Raw genomic sequence first — 17,946 nt, forward strand, 5'->3', positions numbered from 1 at the left:
TTGGTTTAAGATTGAGTCGTTTCCAGAAAGCAAATTGAGGTGCTATAACCAAAGGAGTTGAATGTATTCTGGGTGGGAGTATCTCTGGTAGCCATCTTACTCTCAAAATACCCTTCCTACTCCTCAGACTCGGGTCTGCAGTTTTGTTTCTCTGAGGAATTGCTTTTATTTAAATCTTTGAAGCATTCCCTTGAACTTTGTTGTCTCTTGCTTTCTTCCACACTAGGACTCCTTTATTACAGTCTCTGATTGGCCTTTTTGAGTTACCTGAGGATGACACCATTCCAGATGAAGAGCATTTCATTGATATAGAAGATACACCAGGGTACCAGACTGCCTTCTCCCAGTTGGCATTTGCTGGGAAAAAAGAGCACGACCCTGTAGGTCAAATGGTGAACAACCCCAAAATTCACCTGGCACAGTCCCTGCACAAGCTGTCTACTGCCTGTCCGGGAAGGGTAGGTACCTGCTGCAGAGGTCTGGTTGGCGGAAGCAAGAGGATGGTAGTTGCGTGTCTGTTTCCACTGGGCAGGGTGATCACGCTACAGCCCACTGAGTTTAGATAAAGTATATTTTTAATTTAAATGATGAGCCCCTTTTTCATATTATATACAACAAATAGGTTTGTTGTAATTTTTTTTAGTTGTTGATGGCTCTTTTACTTATTTATTTATTTGTGGTGCTGAGGATCGTACCCAGGGCTTCACACATCCCTGGCCAGCACTCTGCCACTGCGCCCAGCCCCAGCATAACAAATGTATTTTAAATGAAGGTTCTAGGAGTAAAAATAAAGGGAGAAAAAACCTTGAATGGAAATGTTTCCCAGTATGAAATGATCCCTCACTAAAATGTGGCATTTGTAGCCTTTTTTAAATCATAGCCTGCCAGAAATCAAACAGTGGACCACGGCGTGGATCTCGTGATGGCTGTGTAGTTGCATTATATATGACCTGATTTTGTTTTGTTAGGGAGAACTTTAGACCTGCCTAGAAATGGTGTAATAAGCCCTCCCCCTGGACCGTGCTGTCACCAGTGCTTTGCCCATCTCCTTCCTTCGTCTTTTCTTTGTAGAGAACCTTAGAGCGGGTGCTAGACGACAGCGTCCCCCCTGTGACTGCCTCCCCCCTGTGACTGCCTCGCTAACCGAGAAAGGGCTTTCCCAGCATGTGGCTTCCATCTCTTGCAGGTTCCATCAATGGTGAGCACCAGCCTCAATGCGGAAGCGCTCCAGTATCTCCAGGGCTACCTCCAGGCGGCCAGTGTGACCCTGCTGTGAGCCGTTTTCCTCCGTTGCTAAGCCCAGCACGGTTTCTTAGGAGCCCACAGACTTCTGAGCGCGGTTGCATTTAACCACAATGCAGTTTTTCCTTTTGAACGTGTTATAGGTTCCATCTTGTAAAGGATATTAAATATGTTGCTTTAAGCTGAACTTTGAGCAAATTAGATGGTTTGTGTGATCATAAATACAAGTGGGTGGATTCTCTAGTTTGAAGCTTCGAGGGATGAGTATTAATAGTCCAGCGTGTGCCATTGATTTGAACATTGCATGAGTTGGATGACTTTACATTTCTGCAGACACCAACTGTGGAGGCTTCTTCTGTTACTAAATCCTTTTATTTGGAAGCTGTTGCCATTCGTATTTCTCTCACCCTTTGTATTTTTTTGTCTGTCTTTAAGCTTTTATTGGGAATGTGAGTAAGAATCACTTGTGTAACTTGCCAAGCAACACACATTTCATAGTTTTGAGTCTGTAATCAGCAATAAAGTAAAGCCTAAGATGTGTGTCTAAGAACATCACAAGGACAGGTTCTCGGTGCTCTCTGATACTTTTATAAAAATGAAGAACTTCAAATTCTCCCTCTCCCCTCTGGATTCCATAAAATCCTGATTTCTAAACCAGTTAAATCCAGATTAATCTGTCTTTTTTTATGTGTGTATATGCAAGGGGAAGGGACATGCAGATTCAGGATGTGCCCTGGGCAGCAGCACGCGTTTGGGGCAGGTGGTTCCTGCTGGCTTCACAGGGTGGGCGCTGGAGACAATGGGCATGGGTGAGACGTGCCCAGCATCCTCCTTCCTGCAGATCAGAGGTGTCCTGGCCGTGACCTCCTGGAACCTTGAGGTCTAGGGGAGCCAGGCTGCACTGGCTCTCTGGTGGCCTGGCATCAGAGTTCTGTAGCGTTTGTCTTAGGGAATGAAGGATCAGAATATCTAAATCTTGTGAGGCAGCTTACTTTGGATTTGTTGCTTCTCCATTCATCATAGTGGATTTCCTAGAGAAGTTATTGATGTCTTTTTTCTTTCTTTCAAATCTCATGCACCTGGCTTGAGTATTTTTACATGTTGTTTTTGTAGTGCTGCTTTGAACTTGAGTAATCAAAGTGTATTTCCACCATCTGATCTTTTTCAGGTTTTGTTGCTTTTGGTTGGTTTTCACACAGCAGTGGAAACATGACGATTTTGGCTTAAGTGGTCATTGGAAGGATATTGAGATTTTATCGGAATCTATTTTTTAAATTACAAAGAATTTATAAAGAAAAACAAAAGTTGGAAAAGAAAATTGGTGGTGATCATTTGATGCTCAAATTTTCTTGGCTGTGCTCTCGTGGATGCTGTTGAACACTAGTAAATATGTGCACAGCAGGGACTGTTCTGGAGGACACTGGATTCAGCATCTGAAGCTCGTGATGGATCATTTTCTCAGTGTTTTCCCTCCTCGGTTTGAAGATTGAGTAGGTGGTTTAAGATGCTTTCTATTGAGGCTTCTCATGCCATCATCAAAGGCAGTTTTTCCAGCTGACTTTTAAAGATTATGTTAGCACATGGTAGGCAAAGGCTGTTAGAGTGACAGGTCTTAGTGATTTGAGTTCAGTGGTGATGCTCAAGTACTGTAGCCATGTGGAGCTGGGTTTCAACTGCAGCCTGTCACTGTGTGACCTGGAGCAGCTGACTGGACCCTCTTCTGAAAGGTGAACATTTTAATTTCCACCTTTAGGGTGGTTGCCAGGCTTGGTGGCACACAACTGTAATGCCAGTGGCTTGGTAAACTGAGGCAGAAGGATCATGAGTTCAAAGCCAGCCCCAGCATCTTAGCAAGACCCTGTCTCCAAATAAAGTACAAAAAGGGTCAGAGATGTGTCTCAGAAGATGTGCCCCAGGTTCAATCTTCGGTACAAAGAGAGAGAGAACTTCAGCCGAGAGTGTTTGCAGAATAAGCAGTAGGCAGGAAAGCTGGGGCCAGCAGGGAGCAGGCCGCCTCTGAGCAGGGCTGGACGCTGCCGCCTCTTGCAGGTGAGAAGCTGTAGAGTGCAGGACTGGGCGCCCAGCACAGGGCCTCACTGAAGGGGGCGTCACTGCCGAGTTCCAAGCTGCTGCTGGGTCCACGGGTTCTCCCTGCCATCTGATCATCTCTTGTAACAAACTGGTTTTTTCCCTTCCTTCCAGATAAAACTTATTTTAAATGTGTATTTGTCTTTGAAAATTTGGGAAATATAGAAAAATATTTAAAAATTAAAGATCATTCATATTCCTCTTTGAAACGCTGGTTTTCTTTTCCCCAAAACAGTTGATGTTCTCGTGTAGATGCGTGTTCGACTTTTCCCGGACATTTAACACTCCCTTGGTAGAGAGGGTCATCAGCGGATGCGTCCTGTGTTGGCAGCCCTCACAGGGCCTCTGGCGCCTACCTGATGACCAGCTCTGAGGTGAGCGTCCCACACACCCCAAGGGGGCGCCCTGGGCAGTGGCCTGCCTGGAGATGGCGGCACGCTCCTCCTCACATGGGCCGCCTTTTGTTGCCCTGGGTGCGTGAAGATGGCATTTCTTTGCCGTGGGCGTGGCCACCTTGGCATTTAACCCAGGCCTGCAGGTGGAGACTGCCCTGTGCTGGAGCGCTGGAGTTGAGCCAGCAGTGCTGCCCTGGGGGCCACGTCCTCCCCGTGCTGCCTTCGCTTTTGCATGTTGGCGTCATGGCATTTCATCCTGTTTCCAGTTATCTCCTGGCTTTGCCTGCACTTCCCTTTTAACAGCAGGGAGAGAACCATTTGAGTTGTCACTGCACGTGTGCCAAGACCCCGTGTCTTCCTCCCCAGCTCCCCCGCCTCGACTTCTGCACCCCTCAAAAGAAAACGGTCATCAGGGTAAAATGGATGGTCTTCCTCTCATGCTCCTGCATGGGTGCTCAAAGCCACCCTCCCTTTTAGCTTGTGGATTCTTGTGGCGCCTTCTTCCTGGAGTTTGTTGACTTGCTTTTCTTCCTGAGTGACACGGCGGGCCTCAGCCGTTCCCTCTAGTGCTCTGTGGGCAGGTGGGCTGCAGACCCCACTGACTGGGACAGCCAGTGTCCTGGGCTCATCAGGATCCACCTCTCCACTTTATTGTTCCCGTTTGCGGATGTCCCCTTCCTGTACCCCTTGTCATTTAAGGGACGGTCATGGTGGGAGTGTAAATGTAAAGGTGTGCCCCCAGCCTGAAGGCTGGAATTCCACGTGTCCCCCACCTTGATCTTCTGCTTTTGCTTGTTAGTGTCGTTTGGTTCTTTTTTCGGTACCCTGGGTTGAACCCAGGGGCAATTAACCACTGAGACACATCCCCACCACCCCCCTTTTATATTTTATTTGGAGACAGGCTCTTTCTTACTTAGTTGCTGAGGCCGGTCTTGAATGGTGATCCTCCTGTCTCAGCCTCCCTAGCCACTGGGATTACAGGCCTGCGCCTCGCCTCCACGCCTGGCGGCTGTTTGGTTTGAAGGTGTAGGATTTTTGTTTGAGAATCTTAACAGGTCAACTTCCTTAGCCCTGAGATACAAGAACTTGCCTAGTCCCAGCAGAACGGCTGGGAAGTGGGGATAGTTGTTAAGGGCGTGGTACAAGGTCCTTTGCTAAGGTGTGTGGGTTGGTTTTTGTTGTTGTTTGATTTCTTTTGTTTTTTTGCCAGCGTGGTTTTAAAATGTAATACCCCCGGGCTTTTGGCTTTTTGGTGGTGTAACGTCCTGCCCTCCTCACCAGGAGCCTTGCCCACCTTCCCGGGCAGGAGTCCTAAGAGCTGAAGAATTTTTCTGATCCAAATCCTTCCTTTCTAAAAAATACAGTGGCTCGGGTATGTGACTGGAAGGAGTCCATCTCGGGGTACTCTGAGGACTGCTCTTCGGTAGAGCAGATTCTTCACGAACCCTTTCCAGTGGCTTCTCTGAGTAAGATCATGACCCCTACTAACAAGGACCCCTGGCCCCAGGCTGATGGACAGCAGTTCTCCCACCCCGTGCCAGGGTGCTGCCACACAGGAGGAGTAAAGGCCGTTTAGGGTCATTGTTTGGTGCTGGGGACTGAACTCAAGGGCACTTTGCCTCTGCGCTACCTCCACAGCCTCCGTGGAGGTAGTTGCTGGGGTCACAGGCAGGTCTCTCACCCAGTGGGAAAGCCGTTTCTGCACGGCTGGGGAGGTGAGGCGGGCAGCCACGGTGTGCGCGGTCCTCTCCCTCCTCTGGGTTTGCTCCCGTGAAATTAGAAGACAGAGAAAAACTGGACAAAGTGAACAGCCCTTCTGGGCCTGGGGGAGAGGAGGTTCCTGGGTTTCTGCAGGTGGGCCCAGCAGGGCAGAGGAAGAGGCTGTGGACCCCAGGTCCTGCGCTCCCAGGCGAGGATGGACACTCACATGGGGGCTGCTCAACACGTTGTGTAGCCCCAACCCCCGGACATCTCACCCTCCCCTCCACCCCCTCCAACCCTGCCCTAATGTTTAGGAAGCCCCATGGGCAGCCTGTGTTCCAGAACCGGCTGAGGTGTGAGGTGCAAGGTGCATCTGGAATCCAGATGCCAAGGCCACCCTCCATTTTGCCAGCAGCAAGAAGAGTCACAGGGCAGGTGCCACCCAAAGGAGCATCGATCATACTAGAAAGATAGGAACTCGTGGGTATTAATTCTCAGGGCAGTAAAATGCATGCTCTGGCCCCCCTCCGGCCTCCATTGCGCCAAAGCTCTGGGAATGTGACCAGCAATCCTTGGATCCTTGAGCTGCCTCCCACCTCACAAGGTGCAGGCTCAAGGCGGAAACTGACTTAGGATGAAGTAGAAATGAGCTCACTTTTGAAAGACAGTGGCCAAAATTGTGAAGGCAGAATCTGTGGCCACAAAAACGGGAAGGAGCCACATTTAGAGATGTGAAGTCAGCGCTTGTAGCTTGGCACAGAGCTCCCGGAGGGAACGCTGCCTTGCCACTCCCCCTGGAGCCCTGGGCCCGGGGTCCTTGTCTCTGGGCTGGCCAAGGTCTGAGGATCCAGTGTTCTTAGCTGAAATCTGCTGCAGCCTTCAACCACATCTGCATTGTTGTCCATGAATTAGGAAATAACTTCTAGAATCCAGAGAATCTGGGGGCATGATCTGCTGGGCAAGCTAAGGTCCGGCCAGCAGCTAGGCAGGCCCCAAGGGAGTATTTGCACAGAAACACAGAGGCCCAAGTGATCATCTGCAGTGAGTTCTAAGCCGTCAGGAGCAAAGGTTGAATAAAGCAGCGCGGGGGGGGGGGGGGGGGGTTGGGGAGGGCGGCGGCGGCGCAGGGCCCAGCCACCTGCCAGTCCATCTGAACTCAGTGATGACAGTTGTGGCGCTGCTAGTCCTGTCACTACAGCCCAAGGAATGGGGACACCCACCAAGAGCCATCCAACCAGCTTGTAAAGGTGAGGGGCCTGTGTCACCTGGTCCTGCTGGGACACCACCCAGCCATGGAGTGACGAGGTCAAGAATTCTGAGCAATGGTGCCACAGTGGCAGAGCTGTGGGTGACTTCCGAGTTCACCTTTAAAGTAAAAAAATCCTCTCAACTGCTGCTGCCACAGACCGCTGAGCCATTGCCACTGCAGTCCTCGGCACTCGCTCAATGCAGCGTGGGTTTTGGTTTTGATTTGGGTGGGTTTGCAGTGCTGGGGACTGAACCTGGGGTCTCTCAGATGCTCGGTGATTTCCATGCAGCCCCAGCCTGGGAGCCTTTAAATGTTTGAAAGAATATACAAAGTATTTTTTAAATATGAACCAGGGGCTGGGGCTCAGTGGTAGGGCGCTTGCCTAGCATGTGTACAGTACTGGGTTCAAGTCTCAGCGCTGCAGATAAATAAAAGGAATAAAATAAAGGTCTGTCAACATCTAAAAACTTAGAATATGAACCAGGGTTAATAAGCACATCATAAAGTACATCAGTGGGATGCTGATTAACTGAATTAGGATAGCTTCGCATGACATTCTGTATATTTTGTATACACACACTGAGCAAACCGGTGCAAGTGCACGGTGGCAAAGACACACCAGGAAAACAGTGGTCCTGCTTCATTAATCGAAATCCCCGCCCCCATCTTGGAGTTGGCTTTTGCTTCTTAAATGAACACATTCTTTAACAGCCTCGTTAAAATTCCAACAACTCAAGTGCTCCACAAATCCCTTATTTGTGAATTTGGAGATTTCAATCAAGTTGTTTTTTGGTCTCATCTAAGCCCATAGAGATGGTAGTGATGAGCTAACTTTTGACAATGTAACCAGTGCACAGGCCCAGCCTGGGGTCTTTCCTGGCTTTGTCATTGGCACCCACTCAGCCAGTGGCCATGGCTGGCTTGCCAGGAAGGACTGAGGCCTCTGCAGCCTAACCTCAGGAGACTGCTGCCGAGGGCTTGTCCCACACGTCAGCTCCGTGAGCACGGAGGGCCGCTGGTTCAAAGAGCCACAGTCCGCAGCTGTGGGAGTGTCTGCAAGTGCTGGCAGGTGAAGCTACGGCTAAGCTTGGCATCGGAACAGTCCAGGGACAAAACGGGCAGGTGAGGAGGGGCAAACCCTCCCTCAGTACAGGTGCTGAGGGCAGAGCTGCAGAGAACCTTGTGCTGGGGCATCAGTGTAAACGTGGCTTTCCAGTGCGCGTGCGGGCGCGCACCCAGACGAGTGGCCGGCCTGACCCCTTCCTTATCTCCTCAGTGGGTGGCGCTGACTGCTCACTGGAGATCTTGGTTGCTAGATTCTGTCACTACAGTGGACCAGGGCTCCTTGGAGAAATGGCTGAATGAGGACTGGAGAGCAGGACGAACCCCAGCGTCCTAACGAGTTCAGGGGGGGTCTCCAAGTCGCAGCTGGGCAGGAACAGAACAGCCCACCTGAAAATTCAGGTGGAGCCTCAAAGGAGCCCATTTAACAAGAGACACACCGGGGGGCGCGTATTTCCCGATTTGAGACCTTGCTAAAAAGACACACAGGCCAGGGGCACAGACTCGGAGAGCCCCTAAATAGTCCCTCACAAACACAGCCCAGCCTGGGTGCCCGCTGGGCAAGCACTCCACCTGAGTCCACCGCAACCCCCCCTCTTTTTTTGAGACGTTGCCCAGGAACCTGTAGCCCCCGGCCTCCCACGTGGCTGGATTCCAGGTGTTTAGCAAGGGTACGAGACCACCCCACAGGGGAGGGACAGTCTTCAACAAAGGTTGCTGAGGAAACACCCACCAGGAAGGTAAGGGCTGCCCTCAAAGTAAGGCTTCCACCGTGAAACTCAGAGGAAAACAACAAATGCTGCTTGGCTATGACACCATTTGGCCAAGGCAACTTCATAAACTTTAAAACTTTTGCATCAAAAGAATACAGGGGCCGGCACGGGCACACACCTGCAAAGCCCAGTGGCTCCGGAGGCTGAGGCAGGAGGATTGCAATTTTGAGGTGAGCCTCAGCAACGCAGCAAGGCCCTAAGCAACTTACAAAACAGCACCCTGGTTTAAATTCCCACTGCCAAGAAAATACATATATAAGGGCTAGGTGATGTGACTCAGCGAAGAGCTGCTGGTGTGACGGCTCTGGGTGCCATCCCCGGGGGGGGGGTCATACATACATACATACGCGTGCGTGCAAATGTATCTGTACACAGTAAAAATGCAACTCAAGGAATGGAAGAAAAAATTCACAGATCATGCATGCATCTGATAAAATGACCCAGAATGACAGCCAGTTGCGAATCTCAACAACGAATAACCCAGTTAAAAAACGGACAGAAGGTCTCAACAGACATTTTTCTCCAGAGAAGAGCCACAATAATTAGAGAAATCCAAATCTAAATCTAAATCACGATCGGGGCTGGGGCTGAGGGAGAGCACTCGCCTGGCACGTGAGGCCCCGGTTCCTTCCTCAGCATATGAATGAATGAACAAAGGTCGTCAACGACTGAAGATACACATAAAAGAACACTTCGGTCAAAGTGGCTCAGGTTACGGACGGCTCTGTAGAAAGGTGCAAAGCACTGGTGAGAACGCGCGGAAACCGGGACCCTGGTGCGCTGTGGCAAGAAGGGACGCGGGCACAGCTGCTGCGGAAACGGCAGGCCCCCTCCAGGTGCGTGTCCAGAGGAACTGAAGGCGGGGTCTCAGGAGGGAGGCTGCACACGCGTTCACAGCAGCGTCACTCAAAACAGCCAAAGCACAGCCCGTCCAGTGCCAGCTGAGCAGGGGCGGGTGTACGATGGAACACTCATTTTTAAAAGTAGGAAATGCTGGCACGTTCCACAAAAATGGAAGATAAGCCAGTCACAAAAAGATTGCAAAAGTCCACTTAGGTGAGGTGATCAGTCAGTATGACCAAGAGGTAAAGCAGAAGGTGACTGCCAGGGTCTGGGGAGGAAGCACAGCAGTCATGGGCCAATGGGGATGGTTTTGGTTTTATAGACAAAGATGGTGGCAGTGACCACAACGCTTATGGAAATGAAACCACTAAGCTGTAACTTAAAAACAGTGTTAAGACAAATTATATATACTTCACCACAGCAGAAAACTAACAAGATGAGGACATGCCCAAAAGGACACAAACAAGAGCCACCTTGAACAGACATCTGGTGGCCAATTTGGGACAGATGAGAGCATCCAGATAAATGGCTGTGATGGATTCTTACCATTACAACCTAGGGCGGCACCAGCTGCAGAGGGGCTGGGGTGCAGGAACTGTCCGTGGAGGGCGAGGAGGGAGGAAGTGCGGCAGGAACCCACCTCCCACGCCACCCGGGGGACCACGGGAATCGTGAGCCACAGTGGAGCGGCCTGCCTGGCAAAAGTGGCCGACCAGGGCCGAGACACACTAGGCCTAACTCAGTTGGGAGTCATTTCTGTGGCTTTCCCTTCAAGAAAGTACTGCCCAAGTCTGGTCACCATCAGCCAGACCCAGCTGAGGGTCAACTGCGGAAGAGGGCCCAAGGACAGCCAGATGGCCGGGCAGGTCAAGGCAACACATGCTTGACGGGCCCTTGACTGCTGACTTCCTGACTTGGTGGAATATCTGAATTTGAGGGACATGGAGAGAATGAAGACACAATTTCAATAAAATTGAAATTTTCTGTCTGAAGTAACTTCAAAACAAATGTTTTAGTATGGACAGACAGGAAGAAAGGAGAATCGTGCTACGTGCTATTTTTGAACTATAATTTCTTTCACTACGATGCTTTTAACACTTAATGCTTATTAAGTCAACAGATCTGAATGGACTACCCAGGTTAGCCCAGGCCACTGCTGCTTCAGTGGACGCCAGGAGTGGGTTCATACGAATGGCCCAAAACGCAAAGACACCACAAGGTGGACACCTTCCTTCCAAGTGCCCCTGTCTACTCAGCTCGCAGCTACATGAGCACCACCAGCTGCCACAGGCACACGACTGTCTCCTAAGGGCTTCTGAACCTGCAGGGGTGCCTGCCTCAATGGGAGCCACTGACCCACTAGTTTGTTTATTTGAAAGACATAAAATGCCTTCTGATCACTTTAGGTTAGGCCTGGTAGTCTGATCAATGGCAGCCACCTTTATAATCTTACAGTTCTTCTAAAAAAGGTTTTTCTTTTGTAAAGTCAGTAATCCCAGGTACTCAGGAGGAGGCTGAGACAGGAGGAGTCCATGTTTTGAGACCAGCCTTAGCAACTTCACAAGACACTATCTCAAAATAAAAAAATCAGAAGGCTGGGGATATAGCTCAGTGGTAGAGCACCCCTGGGTTCAATCCCCAGGACCACAAAAACAAATGAATGTAAACAAAACAACCCAGCGCCCCTCAGGCTGGAAGGCACATGGGCAGCGGGCCCTGCCCCACCTGCACATCCACCTCAGTCACAGCTTCCCTTTACGTTAGTTACTGCTCAACAAGACCAGAACTTCATTAGTAGCTGTTTATTGATCAATGGCTTGATATAAAGTTATCTCAGGTCTTCGGATTTTGCCCAGAGGGAAACACAAGCATTACAAATTGTTTTTCTTAAAAATAAAAAAAAAGGTGGGGGAAGACTTGGAAGGGGACCGACCTAGCATAGTGGCATCTGAAAATAAATTAACAAAAAAAAAATTTAGTATTACCATTTATTGGTGACAAACACTAAGTTTTACTTACATTCCATGGGGAGAAAGTTCCAGCGTAAACAACAGGCAGAAGCAGTACTGAACTCGTGGGGCTACGCGCTTTTCACCAGGACCAGAGCAGACCTTTGTGCACACGTCTGTGTACAACAGCACAACGTCGGAAGCAACACAGCCGTGTGTATAAAAGCCATCCTTCTCGGCCCTCATGGAGACCTAATCAACAGCATCGAGCACTCAAGGAGAGTCAGCCTGCGGGCCCGTGAGCGACCCTGCAGTGTAGTGAACGCTACGTCCTCAAGAGCCAGATGGATAGACACAATTTTTTTTATAATCTTTAAAACAAAGATCAAAGTTCATTTATTTAAGTCCTGTTGCATTAACAAAAATAAAAATAAAAAAGGACCAAATGATCATCTAAAGTTTAAAATTCCTAAATTGTCCAATTTATACAACTGTGGGAGACTTCATCGAGCTTTCTGAGAAGCCAGGACTGTTTCAGCTAAGCCAGAGGGCAACAATCTGCGTACTGAAATGGCCCTGGGTTCGTCCACTAGAGTAAAAACGTATAACCACATACACATGGGTATGATCTTTGCAGGTTAGATTACTGATAAAGTCAGTCTCAGACAAGTTTCTAAACTGTGCTATATAACTAGATACAATTGAGAAACTCCCAAATGAAAACTTTATATAGTGTCATATCAATCAAAAGAAAATAATGAAACTAAGAAGAATACGCATCACTGTTGGAAGAGAGCAGTGGTTTCAGTGTGGGCGCTACGTGAGGCAGTGGCCAGAGCACGCTAGGTCGGCTCGTGCTGAGGAGGAAGCCTCTGCTCTGGGGCTGGCGTGGCTGTCCAGGGCTGTCCCACAGTGTCTGAGTGACCATTATGAGGAAGGGTCATGTTTCCTGTTTCTTTTTCACACAGCAAAAAGAGAGAGAAAAAAGAGAGAGAGGCCGAGCACCGAGCTGCTGGCTGGTTCCCTGCGGAGCCTCTCCACAGGCAGCTGCCTCTGTGCCGCTGTGCCACCCCCGAGTCCCTGTGGTCTTCGTCACTGCTGCAGCCTTCTGACCCGCCACATCTCTCAGCCCACTGGACGTATCAGAAATTCCAAATTTTCAAAGCAGTTTCAGTATTTTCAGTATATATGTTGGGATTTCAAAATGGTTCATGGCCAGAAAATGTTCAGCACCTCCCACACCTTTAAGGAAGGAGAAATGAAAATGACTCCGGTTTGAAGTGAAAGAGCCCCAAGCTAAGGCCAGACCCAAGCAGCGAGCCCCAGGGCCACCAGTGCCAGCTAGGCGCTCCCAGCACAGCGCTGCGCAGCAAGCAGGGAGGAGGACGTGGGGGCTGCCGCCCTGGGGCGGAAAGCGGAGGAGGGGGAGCCAGTGTGCATGTGCACAGAGACATGCTGGAAAGATCCAAGAAAACTAAGACAGGACCCCGGGAGTCAGGGCAAGGAGAGACGGGCAAGGGAGGGCAAGGCCTGGCAGCGTGCCCTCAGAACACTACAGCTTCTGAGCCACGTGAATGCCACGCTCACTCAAGACAGCCAACACAGGCAGCACTGCCCAGAGAGGGCGGGGACCTCTCAGGGGAAAGGACAGGCGGGACAGGTGCAGGCTTGGCAGGCAGGAGGCAAGGAGGGACAGCCACTCACACGGACGCCGGCCCGTTTCCTGTCCGTGGCGTCTCTGTGCTTTGTTGGTCCAACTCAGACAGCAACTTTAAAATGTTCAGCGCAGCCTAGAGAGAGAGGGGACAGTAAGCCCATGACCCGCCACAGGAGCCACAGCAGGACACACCCAAGGGAGGGAAGGGTGTCTCTTGCCATCCCAGCAAACAAGAGGCAGCTTCTTGAAAAACAAATTTAAAAAATAGAGTAGTCACAGCTACCTCACTGAATCACGACCTCTGTTCATTTTACCAAATAATTCCTCTTTGCATTTTTCACACTTAGGGTTGTAACCAGACTCATTTTTCTATCTTACCTTCACTTGTTCGTTCTTTCCACAAACCCAGAGTGCTGGGGACTTGAACCCAGGCCTCCCGCATGAGAGGCAGGGACTCTACGAGTTGGGCTATATGGCCTGTGCTCTATCTTACCTTCAAACAAAGGCCTGCGTGCATTTTCCCTTTTCCTACGTTACCTTTGGGCATTAATTTGATACATGCACTATATTCCATCCAGTGAATGCCAGCGCTTAGGTCTGCTAGCCATGCTTGTCTCAGTTTTAGGGTTTCTTATTAGAATGCCACAATGAAGGGCTCAGTACAGCTGCCAGAACATGGACCCCGACTCCCTGCTCTGGTCAGAGATGAAGGGAACTCAGTCTCTGGAGGAGTCCCAGGGTCCCAGCAGACCCTCAGGCCAGCTGGAGCTAATGTGTTTCTCGACAGAGTAAGAGACCGAACCAATCAACTCCATCAGTCTTCACTTTCAGGATATCTGTCAATCAGCAGTTCACAAGGTCATGGAAGGATCACTTTCATCTCCGCGGCCAGTAACCACCCAGTTTAACTCGCCAACCCTCCGCCCAGAGGTGACGTACCATATCGTGGCAGGACTCCACATCCTTGCCGATACCATGGCTGATCAGAGGTGGCTGACAGGAGCAATTGATAAGAGATACAAATTCGTTCTTGTTGTTTTTGGGGAAGTCTTTGTATTCAACCTGAAGGAGGAGAGAGAACTGAGGCCAGGGCAGGGAGGTGGCAGCAGGAGTGGGTGGAGGGTGGCGGCTCTGGCCCGTATGTGGGGAGCACCCTACCTACTGTGGCCACCACCACCCACCCCAATGCTCAGGGCCCAGCCCAGAATCTCACAGGAACCTAGAGGACGCACACGTAGGACCCTGGCCTGGAAGCGGTCAGAAGGTCAGCTCGGGGATCTAACTGCTACTAAAGGTTGGAGGCTCTGTTTATAAGATCACTTGGATTTTGAAAATGTGATTACCAAAGGACAAGGACCTTCTTTTTCCCTGGAGGCCTGTGATTCTGGCTGTGCTTCCTTCCCTCTCCAGGATCACCCTTCTGCCAAGCCACCATTTGCCCCGCCCATCCTCCCGGACAAAGAACATAATTTTACTGTTCCTTCTGGTTTCTTTGCAATGCTGGGGATGGAAGCCAGGGTCTTACACATGCTAGGCAAGTGCTCTAGTACTGAGCTCACTCCCAGAAAAAAAACTGATTTTAAAAACAGGGTGCAAAGCTCATTTTCTGAGGAGCCCAGCCCTCCCACCTCAGGCCCAACAGTTACCTGGAATCCCTGGGCTCTGGAAAGATAGTCTAGTTGCTCAGAGGGTCTTGTGAGAGGTCCGTGGGGTGCGTGGCCTGAAGAGATGTTACTCTTTAAAATGGTCTCGGCCGTGGGTGAAGTGCCCCCGTACAACAATTCTCGGGCTATCATGGCAGTTACCGTGGCCTTGGCAGGATTTGGAGCTGCCCTGGTGAAATCTTTGGCGTGATGTCCTTGACTGACTCCTACGGCCTGGGCGACCTCGGGCACCATGGGAAGAATCCCAGCGGGCAGCTGCTGATGACTAAGATAAGGCATCCTAAATTCGTCCTCTTTATTACCTGAGGAGGGACACACAGGTAAACACAAACCCACAGACGTCGCAACACTGCGCTCATGCTGCCCACCGCCCCAGCTCCACGAGGCCACTCCGTCACCCAGGAGGCATGCACCCCAGGGCCACATCTGGATCACACGAAAATCACACTCACCAGCCCCATTCTCATCCCCAGAGCCAGGTTCAAAAAAGGTCACTTTTCTTCCATCCCCAGGTTTCTTTACTGGTGTCTTCAGAGGGAGAAATAAAGGGGATGAGTATGAATTAAACCATGGCCACCTTAGTTCCAAGATCCTGCTGTCCAAAACTACCAACCCCCTGGCTCAGCTGAGGTGATCAGCAGGAAAGCACGGCCCTACCCTACACCTGCCTGTCCACAAAGCACCCAGAGGGGCTCAACCAGAGGTGCGGTCTGGGAAGGAGCTTTGAGACACTGACCATGAATCGAGACTACCTCCTGGAGCTGACACCCAACTGAGGAATTAGATGACACTTCCAAAGAGAACATTTCAGGGGTAGGAGTGCACTGCTGTGTAAAATTTGGTCAGACCATTTCTGAAAACTAACAAGGATTCTTATGAATGCTGCTCAGTAAGATTTTTGGGATGAAAACCCAAATACCAACTCTATGATGAGTATTTGGGGCTCCAGTGATTAATGTGGCCATTATTGATACAACTGGCAGAGATGAGTGGCCAGTCTGATTGCAGGTTTATTCCAAAGCTTGCCAGTGACTGGAAATAAGAGGGCATCCAAGGCAAGGCTGTGCTGGCAAAAGTGACATTTCAGCATGGGATTACTTTCATCTGGTGTTCAGTTCACATAAGAGAATTCCCAATCCTACAGATTTGGCCCAATATCACATCATCTCACTGTCCCAGAGAAATCAAAGCCCACTCCACAATTAAAAGAAGCACAAGGCTTCACTTTAAGAGCACAAGTGACAGAGTCACCCTCATTAAATCAAGCCCCATCCTACAAATGGGCAGGAGGCAAGCTGCCCTCCAGCAGACTCTCCAGACTGTGACCACACTCAAAGAATAACCACTTGGCCCTAAGCCACGCCTGGAGCCCCTGGGTAGGCAAGTCCCCTCCTGAGTAGATCATGTGGTCCCAACTGTCAGAAGCTGCGTGGCAGAGCCACTCTGCTGCGGGGAGGACAAAGCCTCCCCTGAGCTGCCTCCACAGGTGCCGGGGTTCCCAGGGCTGCCCGAGCGGTCACCTTCTCCTCTGACTTGAGCGCGGGTTTGGTGGGCTGAGCCTGCGGGACTTTGAAACCAAGGATCTCCAGCATGTTCTCAGCTGCGTTGCGTTTGGCCACCTTCTTGTTGGTGCCCGTTCCTTCTGCGGTGTGGTTTCCCACCTTCACCTGCACAGAGCAGTCAAGACACAGGCAACGCTCACCCTCAGCTACCAGCAGGCATGCTGGCCAGGAACATGGCAATGGTCGGAGCTGGATGGCACAGTTTGCCAGGCTGCTCTGCAGCTTGCCTGTGCCACTCCGCCAGAGCCAGTTACTGGAGGTCTGGGAATCTGGAGAGCTGGCCATTCCACATGGACCTCGTGAAACGTTCGACTACATAAGCACGCAGCTACTTTAACAGAGGCGACAAGTGCACAACTCAGCACTTCCACTGGACTATGCTTCGACCCTCTCCGCTCCCGAGGAGCCTCATCATCACATCTACATGAGGAAGTCTCGTGACGGCCTGGCTGCCTGCCACTGCACATCTCTTCCCAAACCGTGACAGAGGTGCTGAACACTTGAAATCAGCTGTGGTGGGAATATATGTACCACAGACACCCACAAACGTTCCTATTTGAGACTAAGGTGTTTACTGACAAACTCTAAACTTAAAAGTGATGGGGAAAAGGTTACTAAGTGTAGATTAAGTTTAAAAGCATGTGAAGTCTGCAGCCATTAAACTCCACAAAAAACTGAAGCATCTGCCAGGCTGTAGAAGTTTTTTTTTTTTTTTTTGCGGTGCTGGGGATTGAACAGGCTGTATAAGTTATCCAGCTCAGCAGAGAAAGCACTTCATCAGTTACACATCTTTCATCTTATTTGATAAGGTAAACAAAACTATCAACCAATATTCACACTAGACTAAAATCTAAAGTATGGATTTGTCAATAACATGAGCCACTTCTTTGCCAAACTGGATACTGTTTTCTTTTCCCTTGCACTGAGGATTGAATCCAGGGGCTTTCTACCACTGAGTTATAGCCCCAGCCCTTTTTATTGTCTTAAATTTTTAAAGGGTCTTGCCACGTTGCCCAAGCTGGCTTTGAACTTGTGATCGTCCTGTCTCAGCCTCCTAAGTAGCTGGGATCAATCACAAGCATGCCCAGCTAAACCGGATCTTGTAATAAAGCATTCTGTGCTGATTCTGTAACACTACTCTTGGTGATTTTCACAGTAGAGTTCTAGGTGTATGAAATTTATGATAAAGAGAATTATATTGGAGGAATAGGTGAAGGGGGTAGGAACGGGAAAGGCAGTGGAATGTATCGGGCATCACGTTCCTATGCTCACGTATGAACACACCACCAGTGAACGCCACATCATGTAGAACCACAGAATGGGAAGTTATGCTCCATGTATGTATATGTCAAGACACATTCTACTGTCATGTGTACCTAAAAAAAACAAATAACAATAAAAAGAAAATCACATCCAAGCTTGTGTGTCGCTCCCCTTTCTAGTACAGGTGCACATGTGTGTCTCTAGAGGCATTCACCTGGGTACCTCCTTCCCGCCATGTCACCTCTCCCTAAAAGCTGGCTGTTAAACATATTCCAGCACACCTGCTTACAACCTCCTTCCACACTGGTCCTGACCACAGGTCCCTGGCTGCCAAAACAAAAAGTGCAATGCCACAAGGACAGAATTAAGGAAGTCCTTCCCCTCAAGAGTGGCCTGGGACTGAGTCCAGCCTGGCTATCTCCCAGCCACCTCACCTCAGGCAGATTACTGACTTTCTCCACAAAGCGTGAAAGGCTCACTTCTCCCACCTTCCGACTC

The 17,946-nt window shown here is 50.0% G+C and overlaps 2 protein-coding genes across 12 annotated transcripts in view; one reads left to right on the top strand and one right to left on the bottom strand.

The window, feature by feature from the left end:
- The window catches only part of CSE1L (chromosome segregation 1 like), a 39,238-nt gene extending 35,699 nt beyond the window's left edge, over positions 1 to 3,539 (top strand). Inside the window, exons 24-25 of the mRNA XM_079128830.1 lie at positions 227 to 458; positions 1,187 to 3,539. Coding sequence (XP_078984956.1) covers positions 227 to 458; positions 1,187 to 1,276 — 322 coding nt within the window. The 3' untranslated portion in view covers positions 1,277 to 3,539. The remainder of the gene's footprint in view (positions 1 to 226; positions 459 to 1,186) is intronic.
- A 7,601-nt stretch (positions 3,540 to 11,140) lies between these two features.
- STAU1 (staufen double-stranded RNA binding protein 1) overlaps positions 11,141 to 17,946 on the bottom strand; it is a 54,422-nt gene continuing 47,616 nt past the window's right edge. For all 11 annotated transcript variants that reach the window (XM_079127033.1, XM_079127030.1, XM_079127028.1 and 8 more), the window contains 6 exons: positions 16,144 to 16,290; positions 15,076 to 15,151; positions 14,606 to 14,925; positions 13,899 to 14,021; positions 13,007 to 13,092; positions 11,141 to 12,544 (listed from right to left, as the gene is read on the bottom strand). In XM_079127033.1, the coding sequence (XP_078983159.1) occupies positions 12,529 to 12,544; positions 13,007 to 13,092; positions 13,899 to 14,021; positions 14,606 to 14,925; positions 15,076 to 15,151; positions 16,144 to 16,290 (768 nt within the window). In that variant the 3' untranslated portion in view covers positions 11,141 to 12,528. The remainder of the gene's footprint in view (positions 12,545 to 13,006; positions 13,093 to 13,898; positions 14,022 to 14,605; positions 14,926 to 15,075; positions 15,152 to 16,143; positions 16,291 to 17,946) is intronic.

This window comes from Sciurus vulgaris, assembly GCF_902686455.1.
Source record: "Sciurus vulgaris genome assembly, chromosome: 2".
In the NCBI taxonomy this organism is placed as follows: Eukaryota; Metazoa; Chordata; class Mammalia; order Rodentia; family Sciuridae; genus Sciurus; species Sciurus vulgaris.